General features: G+C 39.3%; 1 protein-coding gene across 7 annotated transcripts in view; it reads left to right on the top strand.

Annotated features, from left to right (window-relative positions):
• Positions 1–1,465: 1,465 nt before the first annotated feature.
• The window catches only part of LOC100161772, a 62,210-nt gene continuing 51,552 nt past the window's right edge, over positions 1,466–12,123 (top strand). For 2 of the 7 annotated variants that reach the window (XM_016802194.2, XM_016802195.2), the window contains exon 1: positions 1,466–2,527. In XM_016802194.2, the coding sequence (XP_016657683.1) occupies positions 2,302–2,527 (226 nt within the window). In that variant the 5' untranslated portion in view covers positions 1,466–2,301. The remainder of the gene's footprint in view (positions 2,528–12,123) is intronic. The other 5 variants (XM_016802196.2, XM_008182071.3, XM_016802198.2 and 2 more) reach the window with 3 other exon arrangements.

Genomic DNA, 12,123 nt, shown 5'->3' with positions numbered 1-12,123 from the left:
TAGACTACGCGGATTTTATACGCCGTCTATCGACTATCAGTAGGAAAATATCAACGGGTTTCCCGCACGATTACGGTTTGCGGCCCCTCCATATTATATAGAATCGTTGCTAAACGAGGGATAACTTTAATGGGTATAGCTGCAAATCCGTTTTGAACTTAAAAAAAACCTGACAATTTTCGTCAGTACAATATTGTGCGTCTTACGGGCTGTGGCCGATGACCAATAGGTATTCCCTAACCATATACCTATATAATTGAATTGTCTTATTAAATCTACTACGTGTGTAGATGTGTAGTGTTGTGGTCAACCTATACGCCGATAGATCGATCACGGTGCTCGCGTACGCCGGAAAAACGGAAACCCGACAGCTTTGCCGTGTACCTATCTATATACGCGGTGAAAAGGGTCAAAATTCTAAGATTCAATCGGTGATATAGGTACCTTCAATAATAGCCCTATATGTATAATATATTATGCAGTATATGAATGAATAACGAATATCGTATGTAATATTCGACGACCACTGTTTTCGTTTCCGAGCGATGATGATGATGATGATGATGAAGATGATGATTATGATAATAATGATAATATTACAATCGATTAAAATTTTTTCGTATATACACAAGCGTGACCGTCCTCGTGGCGGCGGGCTATACGTTGCGCGCGCAAATCGGCGGCAGCGGTGTCGGCGGCAGCAATAATACAATTATATTGTTATTATTATTATTCGATGTGGCGCTAAAAGGGAATAAAAAAAAACACATCCCTTTTACTGCCACGTTTATATACACTTTACGTATATAATATATATGTATTGTATAGGTGCTATGACAACGGTGACGGTTTTGCTCACCGGTAAAGTCGCCACCGTCATCGCGCGGGGTCGAAAGGGGCGCCGCCGCCGGTATTTTATTTTATTATTATTATTTATTTTTATTATTTCAAACCCGTCGCGTACAGCACACACATACCCACTCACATATATATAATATATATATATATATATATATATGAATGTACATAGGTACACTGCAGCGCGGCACACAACGATAATCTCTATACTACCCCTTAGTGGCGGCGGCGACGGTTCGTCTCTCTCGGGGACACGCGCGCGCGCGCCGGCGAGATTCGGTTTCCGCCGCCGCGCTTTCCACCCGGGCGCGCGTTTAGTCTGTCGATCTCGCCGGTTTTCCACGAACCCACCACCGCACCGCGTGACGCCTACGTCGTCGTTGTAGTCGTCGTCGTTGACGGTGGACGCGACCCGCCGCGCCGCCGGCAACAGAGAGCGCCGCCGGCGGTCGCAGCGGCAGCAGAAACCGCCGCCGCCGCCGTCATCGCCGGGGCCCGGAACCGCGCGCGGCCGTCCTCCCGCGCCCGCCCGCCCATCGCCCGCCCGCCACACACCCCTCTTGCCCGTCGCCGGCGCAAACCTCCCGGCCGGGCGGCGGTGGCAGCTCCAAGCAGCGGCGGCGAGCAGTCGTCAGTCGGTCACGGCGTCCCGGTGAGCGACGTTTGTTTGTCAGTGTATGTGTGTGTGTGTCACAGTCCGTGTGCGCGCGTGTCTGTGTGTGAGCGTTTAGTGGTGTGTGCGTGCGAGCGATCGTTTCACCCGGCGGGGCACAGTGTGTGCCGAGTCTTAGCGTCGTACGGAAACTCGCCGCGCGACCTGAACGGCAATAAGAGAGATAAGAATAAGGAAACCCGTCAGCGGCACCGCACTGCCACAACAGTCATCGTCAACACAAAGTTTTTTTTCTTCACTTCTTCTACTCCTTTTTTCTTCTTGTTCTTCAACCACCGCACGTTTCGACGATCGCGTGGATCTCGAACACGCGCCCCGACGACCCTCAATCCAGCGAGGGTCGTTTTATTAAATTCCGAATCGTATAATATATGTTGACGCAATTCCATTATATTGTACACGACGACCCTTAAATACGTACTTAAAAAAAAAAAAATCCCCCTTTTCGAATCTCCGTCGTCTGCTATAATACATCGTTACAGTTGCAAATTGTTATAGATTTCGCTGTACGATATTGCTGCAGTGCTGCAGGCGGCAGGAAAGACTATAAATATCGCAAAAAGACAGACGGAAATAAACACTAAGAAAGAAAAAATAAAATAAAATGATCGTAAACTTTTCGGCGCTTGTTGAACGACGAAGAAGTTACTTCTTTGAAGGGCTCGGAAGTCTTAGAAAAGTCGCAGTGGCTAAACCACCGCCGACTTTGGCGTTGTCTTCCGTTCGGCAATGCGTTTAAATCGTTGGAAGAACATTAGTCGTTAGTCAGTATGATTTGGTCAATGAAGTCTTCGGACAGCGGTGGAGAAGGTGGCGAAGAAGATTCTGGCGGCGGGGGTGAAAGCACCAAGGCAGTCAAGTGGCGACGGCATGGTCGTCAAGTTTCAACTACTTCAGCATCAACAACTTTGGGCTGTAGATGGATGGTCCAAACAATGTTCGTCTTCTTCTTGATCACCGGCACGGCAGCCGTGCTATCAAACTCCACGTTCAAAGGTATCGTTGTCAGTTAATTGTATACTCAATACCTATTTACACTATACCTATACATAATGCAGTAAAACCATATAATATACAATATTATGTCATCGGTGTGTAAGAAAAAAAAGCGATTGATCCCTCTAGACTTAGGTTTGTCTAAGCCAATGCCACTGCGGAATTGTTATTATGTGAATACACGACGACGTACCGTTGCGTCTGGTTGTATTTGTTGACCGCGATGGACACGGCTATTCAAAACGAATAAAAATTAACTTTTCGTTCATCAAATTCGAATTTGTATTAATAATGCTCACGCAGATATTATGTTTATAACGCATTTTAGTGGTTAGACTGTGTACCTAAAGCTTTGTGTGTGTATGTGTGTGCGTGTGTGTGTCGATATAAAACACGCGAGAACAACGAAAGCAACCGTGGTCGGTATCGTGTTGTCGTAACGCGATAGGTATATCAGTGGAGATCGAATTGAGCGGGAACGCATATAATATTATAATCTTATAATATAATATCTATGAAGGCGCCGTCTATAAGGATATAATATTATGGTATAGTTAATACTTGGTAATAATAAGTAACACGAAAAAGGGATTATATATATATATACGAACACTGCCGTAATGACATTGCAGGGGTTATAATAATATGGTTTACGATGTATGCCTATTGCGTATATGGTAACCGATACGATGATACCTGAAAAGACCGTGTGCCGGTGGACGGGGGTTGTGGTGGTGGTGTTGGTGCATGTTGGCTATTGTCTTTTTTTGCTTTTCATTATTATTATTATCATCATAATGGTGGATGTTATGCTATACGTCGACGGTTATTGCGTACTATATGCAACTAGATATAATATATTATATTTCGGAACCCTATATTTTGCATAAAGCGACATCTCGGAAATCCTTACTTAAAAATAAGTTTCGCTAGTAAGAATTTATCGGAATAGGCAACCTGCCCGAGGAGCACAATTATACATATATATTATTATTATAATACAAGTATAGATTCCCGGAGGAAAATCGTTAAGGTATCTACGTACGAACGCGTGCCTTACGAAGCCATTCGAACGTTCTCGATAAGATTCAGACGTGTGTGCGGGATGGGGTGAGGGTAATAGTTTCCAAAATCTCGGGATCCCCGGACGTAAAACACACCCCTCCTATAATAGTTCCTATATTATACTCTTCTCGTCAATCGCGTCGTCGGGCCGCGGGTGTAAAACACTCCTGCAACGCCGTAACTACCACCACCATCTCCGCCACTTACGACGAAACCCAGTGGCCGTAACAATATTATATTATTCTTTATTACCCTTAATGTTATATTATTGTTATGCGTATAATATTATATAATAGTCAGTGGCCGTTCGTACGCCGTTATAATAGTATAGTACCTATAAAATATAATAATATTGTTGTCATCGTAATATTAATATTATCATAATAATATCGTATATTATGCGCTTTCGGGTGTGTTATTATCTCGCCGCTGCGTTCTCGTCCGCGATCTACGAAAACGCACCGTCGCTATAATACAGCAGCAGTGCTAATAAACTGTGCGGTTTGCGGAATCCAACGATCGCGCTTGCTTGTTCTGTCGTACGGACGGCCGCGTAAAAATAGACTCTCGAGTCTCGGTTTTAAATTTAACGGGGAACACGGAGGCGTATATCACGCGTAATCGTACGGAGTGTATAAGTAGCCGACGATGTACATATATGCGTGTGTGCGTGTGCGTGTGTACACGTATCGCACACACACACGTGTGCGGCACATATAATGTTATGCGCGCGTATTAAAAGTGTCCGGTTGGCGATGGCGGCGATTTTGCAGACGACCCGCAACGGCGCGCCCGTCGTCAAGTGAATAATAAAATTCGTCGTCGCCGCCGCCACCGCCGCCGATCCATTTATTATTAAACACGCATAACATAATATTATATAGCATACATATACGTGTACGCGTATCGCGGCATGGTCGTGCGACGCGACCGATGCGTCGTACACGCGTTTATATATAGAAGCGACTCAAGCGATTCGAAAGTTACGCCGCGCCGCCCGTTACAAGGCGTCATAATATGCGACGACGTACGCGCGCGTGTATAATAATAATGTAACGTTTTATAAATATACCGACTACGGACGGCGCGGCGTCAAAAGCTTCGTCGTGGTCGCCGCCGTCGTCCGCGTAGCCGACGGCCGTAAAGTCGCAGTCAGCGACGGCGGCGGCAAATCGTCTCACTTTGCGCGACGTTTTTATTTTATAGCTAATTTTTTTTTCTTATGGTCATCGCGCGTGTTTCTAAATATGGAATCGTCCGGTCGCCGTTCCGGTCGCTCTCGTTACGCCGGCGCCGCCCCGTACTCTTCTTTTATAGCAGCTCCCCCTCAAGATACATTATATACACCCGTGCGTCACTATTCACAATATAATGTTAAGTAATAATATAATTATAACGTTTTAATTATTATTATTATTTTCCGTACTGGCGCAAGAGGACGGAATCGAGTATAATAATAATATTTGTCTAGATCGTTATTGTCGCGCGCCAAGACCGCGTGGGACGGCCAGGACGTAGGCGGCCACGAGTTTTCTTCCCGTATATTTTTTTCACCGTTTTCATTCCATATTATTTTGTTTGTCTCGCCCACCGCGGAAAGACAGAGAGAGAGAGAGAGAGAGAGAGAGAGAGAGAGAGAGAGAGAGAGAGAGAAAGAGAGATATCAAGCAATGGAATAATTCCTCGGAGACCTACTACAGAATTGCAGTGTGTAGAGGTTCTCCAATCCAGCTTAGGTAGGCCCGATGAGACTTAGTCGTCGCTGTTGGAATATATATAGTCGCAAGGCGCGCGTACCTATATATGCCTAGTGGCGGTAGCTACTGTATAATATACCACGTATAATATAATAATATAAGGCTCCGGAAATTCGATTGTGCTTTTGGGCGCACGGCGTTAACGTTTTAAATATTAATGTCCAGTGCAACAGAGTTAAATCACTCGCGATTTTTCCGAGCGGGCTATTAAAATCGTCGTGCGCCCCATCCCGCTTCGCGTTATACTTCTGAATAAATTTACCGCGCGGCGATGCGTATGCATATTGCATAGACGCACACACACACACAACATGTATATGATAACGTAAAATATAAGTTTAATAATAAATTAGGTACATGTAGCTGCATATATATACAACTTAGGTACATATTTTAAACGCAGTGTAGGGCGTAGGCCACTATGTTTTCCTGTTTTTCCACACACCTATAATACAGAATAACTGGTAAAAACTATATATAGCCCTCCCTGTATGAATAATATATAGAAACATATATATATATATACATTCATCCCCGCGTTGTACATGTGAAACTAGTTCCCCAATGTTAACCATATTATTCGCTCTCTATCTCGCTGTTTCCATAATATATATATATTTAATGCTCGGGCGTTTCGCCACGAACGACAATGCGTCGATGTTTTCGGGGCGTCGGGAAATCCGGCTGCTAAGACGGGTGGTTTTTCCCACGGACGTAAGCGCCTTTGTGATTACGCGGGCGCATCTGAGTGTGTGTGTGTGTGTGTGTGTTGTAATGATAATGACGATGATGGGAACCTGTGCAGCGATCGGGCGGTGTTTAGGGGAAGCGAAGGTGTGTGGCGTACTATACGTCATTGCGGGTAGACAGGTAGGAGATTGGCGCGTGTGAAAAACTCTCAATCACCGCTACTGTTATACGTATTACGTAATACGTATATGAACGTAAAAGTACCTATCTACCAGCGTCCCACATATACGTTCGTACTTCGTAAACCTAAGTATATAATATATAATATATGTGTGTGGGTGTGTGTGCAGATGAGAGCGCGAACTTATTGTGTTCGCGTCGTCGTAAAATATTACACCAGCCCGTAATGCGCGTGTATTTCCACGTGTGTGAACTGTGAAAACTCTAAATAAAAAAAAATAAACAATAACCTCCCGTATATGCCGAGCGCGTTGAAGAATAAATTTCGGAAGAAATGGGTATAACGACGGTTGAAATATATTACGTTCACAATATTACTGGCGCGTATACAATAGTAATAGTAATAATAATAACAGGTAGTAGAGTACGTATATATGATACAATATAAATACCATCGTTATAATATGTGCTGCGCGTAATGCGTATATACGTCCTAATTGCACGGTAATAGACGCGCGACGATATGAAAACGTTATAACGATTTAGTCGGAGGGGTGGAAAAATGCAAAAAAAAAACATTAAAAAAAATGCTTAAAACGCTATTAACTATGTATAGCCGGTACACATATATAGTGTATATACAAATACACGTACATGTATAATATGTGTTTGTGTGCATAGGGCACTAAAACTACACGATTACCGCGATTGTATACATAATATACGCGACGCTCCGGACACGGAACTGTTTTTTTTTATTATTATTATTATTATTATTTGTATATACACGAATACAACTCGCGGGTTTACGGTCGTCGTAGGTATATGAAATGCGCGTTTACATCACCAATTATTATTATACAAGCATAATAATATATAATATAATAGCTGCAGGTATAATATAATGACTGCGCGTACAACGGTTGACATACGGATAGGTGGGTAGAGTATAATAATAACAACGATAATGATAATAATGAAAAAAAACATTGGATACGGTACACTGATTGTAAGTCGATCGCCTATATTATAATCGTCGTGTGAACCCCGTCCTTGGCGGTGCTTGATGGATGCGGTAGGTGCGCAACGACGATCGACGCGTGACGACGAGACACAAGACGACGGAAAGACGCGTATATTAATGGTGCGGTACATGGGATGTTACCTGGACAAAAAAAAAATTAAACAGGTGTTTTTCTTCGACTTCTGCTGTTTTGACACTATATGGCGTTTCCGGCCACTCGAGCCACGCCGTTGATTTCAGCCGTTTGGGCTTTTTTTCTTTTTCCATTACTCTCTGTACCGTATAATATTCATCCACTGTACTAGGTACTATAATGGCGATACATTATCGTAATATGCATATAGGTATATCGCATACATATTGCGAAAAAACGAACACTGTGCAATAATGTTCAAAAATTATCCATTATAATAAAATTGCTATGGTACCCAGATATATTAAGGTAGCTCTACTTTCGAATATCGCACCGTTACACATTTATGACAAAATTAAATAGCATTATGTTTCCATATTATTATCCATAATAATTTATGGAGGAAAAAACCAAGAGGTGTGGTCATTGGTATAGGTATACGTTTTAGTCTATATACCCACTAAAACAACGGGAATACGAAAAGAATAATATCGAAATCATTTTCACATTTATAAACACGACCGATAAATAGCCCATACACGTATACGTATATAATGCTGCAGTAGTATACATTCCGGCCATACCACGTATTGTATACCAGACTACCTACATAAGATGCAATTATATATATATATATATAAAACCGTATCAAATTCACTTAAACCACAATTTTTATATATATACAATCGATATGGAAGTATAACGCCACTGCTGAAACACCGTTTATTTTTGTCATCGACATTGGTATAACGGGTATCGAACTGCAAAAAAATAAAAGAATAAAAGAAACGGTAATGGCTACTGTTAAAGAAGACCGATTAACCGAGACGGTAAATGTGGCGAATATAATATTATATAGGTAGGCATGTTTATTTTATAAATGTAACGGCAATCATTTTGGTGCGGCTTACGATTTGCAAAAGTGTTCTACTTTTTCAAACTACTACTACTACTACTACTACTACTACTACTACTACTACTACTACTACTACTACTACTACTACTACTACAACAACGACAACAACGACAACAAAAAAACACTACCAACATGCTAAATTAGGAAAATAAATATTGCGCGTAATCGTATAAGAACACTTTGTTAATTAATAATAATTGATCAACATCAATTGTATTATAAACGCTGCAGCAGAAATTCTCGTACTTATATACACTATATCTACCTATATATACACGAATTACAATAACCATGGTACAATATAAACATACTGTGTATAGTGTATTTTATATAGGTGTATATGCGCTATGCGCATATTATTATAACTTGTTCATATGTTTTAATACCGAGTAAAAATGGCTTAAAAACGATTCTATAGAACGAAGCCGCCGGAGCGCGTTATATAAATTCTATGTTAATTCACATAATAGAAGTAGGTACTATTATGGTTTCTACCTCCACTCTTTTGGAGTGTATGGGGTAGTAAATAGGAGGGGGTAGTATTGCTATATGCAGTAGTTGGCAGCAGCAGAAGCAGTGCTTGTTCGTTTCAACAGGGCAATTAAAATTTATAATAATACTCCGAGAAAATACCGAGAATACGCGACTTGTAGTGGCGGTTCTCCTCGTCATCGAGTATATGACTGCTCTATTATAATAATTATTATTTAAATAATAATAAGGCGCGCATATGCACGGGGTGTGTTGAAAACGAGGGATAATCATTGAAAATGTAGATATAGAAATTTAGCATGCGCATATATATATAAAATTATATATGTGTATACCGAGAAGAGTGCAGGCACAACGGGCTCGGAAGGGGAGATGGCTATAGTGGACAGCAAAAATATAGAGCATGTATACTGCAGCTTCAGAAGGGAGGATAATAATAATGAGCCGAGCTTATTTTGAGTAGCACACCAGCACGTATAGTGACTGACAAAACAGCGGTAAGATGAGTATATACATAATAGCAATGTTGACGGAGAGAAGAACGGTGTGGTTGAGTGTATGGAGAAAAAGGCAATATTATATTTTGCGTGCTCGAGACTGACAAACAATCCACAATAAAAGTATACAATTATTAATAGGATTATGAAAACTCAAATTTACAAAAAAAAAATAATATCCAATGACAATAATGATATAATAATATATATACATTATACTTATGAAATATATAGCCTGTATTATTGTGTAGTTTTGCTTATGTTATACCTACTCGTTTTATTATTGTATTTGTGTATAACCGTTTGGATCTATTTTTTTTTATATTTTTTTTATCGGTTCTTATTGTTGGATTTGCCTTGTTATTTTTGATTTGAATTCAAAGTAATATTATAATATGTAAAATGAGAATTTCAAAGGATTTTTATTTTTTATAATATTATATATTTTGTATTCATGAATGATTAAGTATGTTCACATACTGTAATGTATGGCGTTTGTAGAGAACAGATTGACAACTCACCGTATAACTGTGGTACAGGTACTATAAAGTACTATATTATAGTTATTTTCTTTTAGTATTTGAGAGCGTATACTGAAAACTATTTTATGTGTGCATACATGCAGAGTATTTTCTGCGCGGTTTAGATGGCGGCAGTACTTAAAAGCTGTTCGTAGAAACTTTGAGATTTAAGAGAGGGGTTTTCACCACTGTAGGATTTATCAGCCCGTGATTCCTGTACAGTGTACACGTCTGAAGCCGCAAGTCTTTATACATTATATAATGCGGATATATGCACGAAACCGTATATTATGGGGTGACAAAGGCGACTATAATATACGAGATTATATAGGCACAGGAATTAGTGAAGGGAAAGAAGGGAGATTACTTGATTAAAAAAAAAAAATTATTCAAATTTAAAATATTCCCTAACGTTTTGAACTCCATTTCAAATCAATGTCGTAGTAGTACTTACTATATGCATATTATATAGCTGTACAACTTCGTTTTATTTTACGAGTATATTATATTATTATACGAATGCTTTTGTACCACCGCCGCATCGATACCAAAAAGGCCGCGTAGTATAATATAACGTTTCAACTTTACAAGTTCGTCGTGTGGCGTGTATATAACATAAAAATGCAAACGCGCGTCATCTTAAAGTTAAATACTTTATCGTGACCATTACGACGTGGCTTATTTTCTTCGGAACACGCGATAAGCCGTCGTTTTCATATAATATACTGTAGTATGCAATAGGCACTGTAGAGGTATTACGGGGACGACGTTTGTTTCGATATATACGTTTTTCCGGTGTGTAAGACTACGTGTTTAGACGCAAGCCCGGCAGGATTTTCGGTCGAGTGAATTTGACGTCAAAATCGAGTAGAAACCGGACGGCGCGGCGGCGGTAGATTCTCCCACGAAAGGTACCTAATAATACGGTGGTGGCGGCGGTAACGAGTCAGTGGTAAGAACGGCAGACACCACCTGCTGTTGCTATATAACATATATACGATGAGTATGTTATATATATATATATATATAAAGCCATATAGGTGCTGCTAATGGGCAAACAAAAATTAATTCGTATGCACATTCCACGAGTGGGTATATTATTTCGAACAATAGATAGATAAATGGACGATACAGACAACGGGTAACTTTCGATGAAATATAAAGAGTAAAGAAACTGGAGAATTCCATTGTGGTGTAACTCCATATAGTTAGAGTTTTTTAGTCCGAGTGAGTTATATAACTGTTGGGGCGACAAAAAAAAAACCGAGGCGGTGCAGTTAAAATCGCTATACATACAAGTTTGATGCTGATAGTAGAAAATCGCAAAAAGTTGACTATAATAGATGTTATTGTGGTTCGACCGCATTTAATAGTATAATGAAATATTACTATATACTATCTCATAACGTTTATACAACTATTCGAAACTATTCGCTGAAGATATTCTCGTTAACGATCCAACAAAGACGAATTATATATATGATGAGTTAGTATAACGGTAGATATTTGTTAAAAATAGTGATCGAGATCATAGCTAGAATGTTGGGAAATATTTTTTATAATAATAATTATAATGAATGAGAAATAGAACGTCTTCGAGATGTGACAATAGAATTTACGTGAAACTCCGTCGTTCGTGAGATTTTTCTTACTTTAAATAAAAAGTACGATTATAAATTAAAGAGTTAAACATAAATTGTGGTTTAGTGGAAAAATGGAGCGCGGGAAATTGGAATACATGCTCGTTTGATGTTTGGCGAGTGATCAAAAATAATAAAAAAATCATACGGAAATACGATATACGTGTAAATAATGTCTATAAATGTATAACTTGGATGCTGCGTAACACAACGATGACGATAATGCTATAAAACAGCATTTCGCACATTTCCTAACGCTAAAATAAATAATATTAAAATTGTTCAAAAACTATCCATGGCTTGGATAAATTATTTGTTTGTATTAGCACATATACATTTGTTAGTGATTTGATTGTGATCAAACTTACATAAAATTTAATATTTTAAAAATCGTTCTTGAATTGTAATATCTATTTGTAATTTTATTATTTAGAATTTAGAAAAATAATACATATAATATATATTAGTACAATATGACTTCTGTATAATAATTTACCGAGAACGTGTTTTTATTATATACCTAAATACCTATTTCGCTTTTTCAACAATTCTATGCGTATACTATATACTTATAATAAAAATTGAGAATCTAAATAAAATGAGTAAAATAATGAGCTTAAATTTTAACTATTAATTGAAGTTGGAATTTTTAAAAATATTTGTTGTAGCTTGTAATTCAAA

The sequence above is a fragment of the Acyrthosiphon pisum genome, chromosome X (assembly GCF_005508785.2).
Source record: "Acyrthosiphon pisum isolate AL4f chromosome X, pea_aphid_22Mar2018_4r6ur, whole genome shotgun sequence".
Classification (NCBI taxonomy): Eukaryota; Metazoa; Arthropoda; class Insecta; order Hemiptera; family Aphididae; genus Acyrthosiphon; species Acyrthosiphon pisum.
This window is presented reverse-complemented; position numbering and strand designations above follow the sequence as displayed.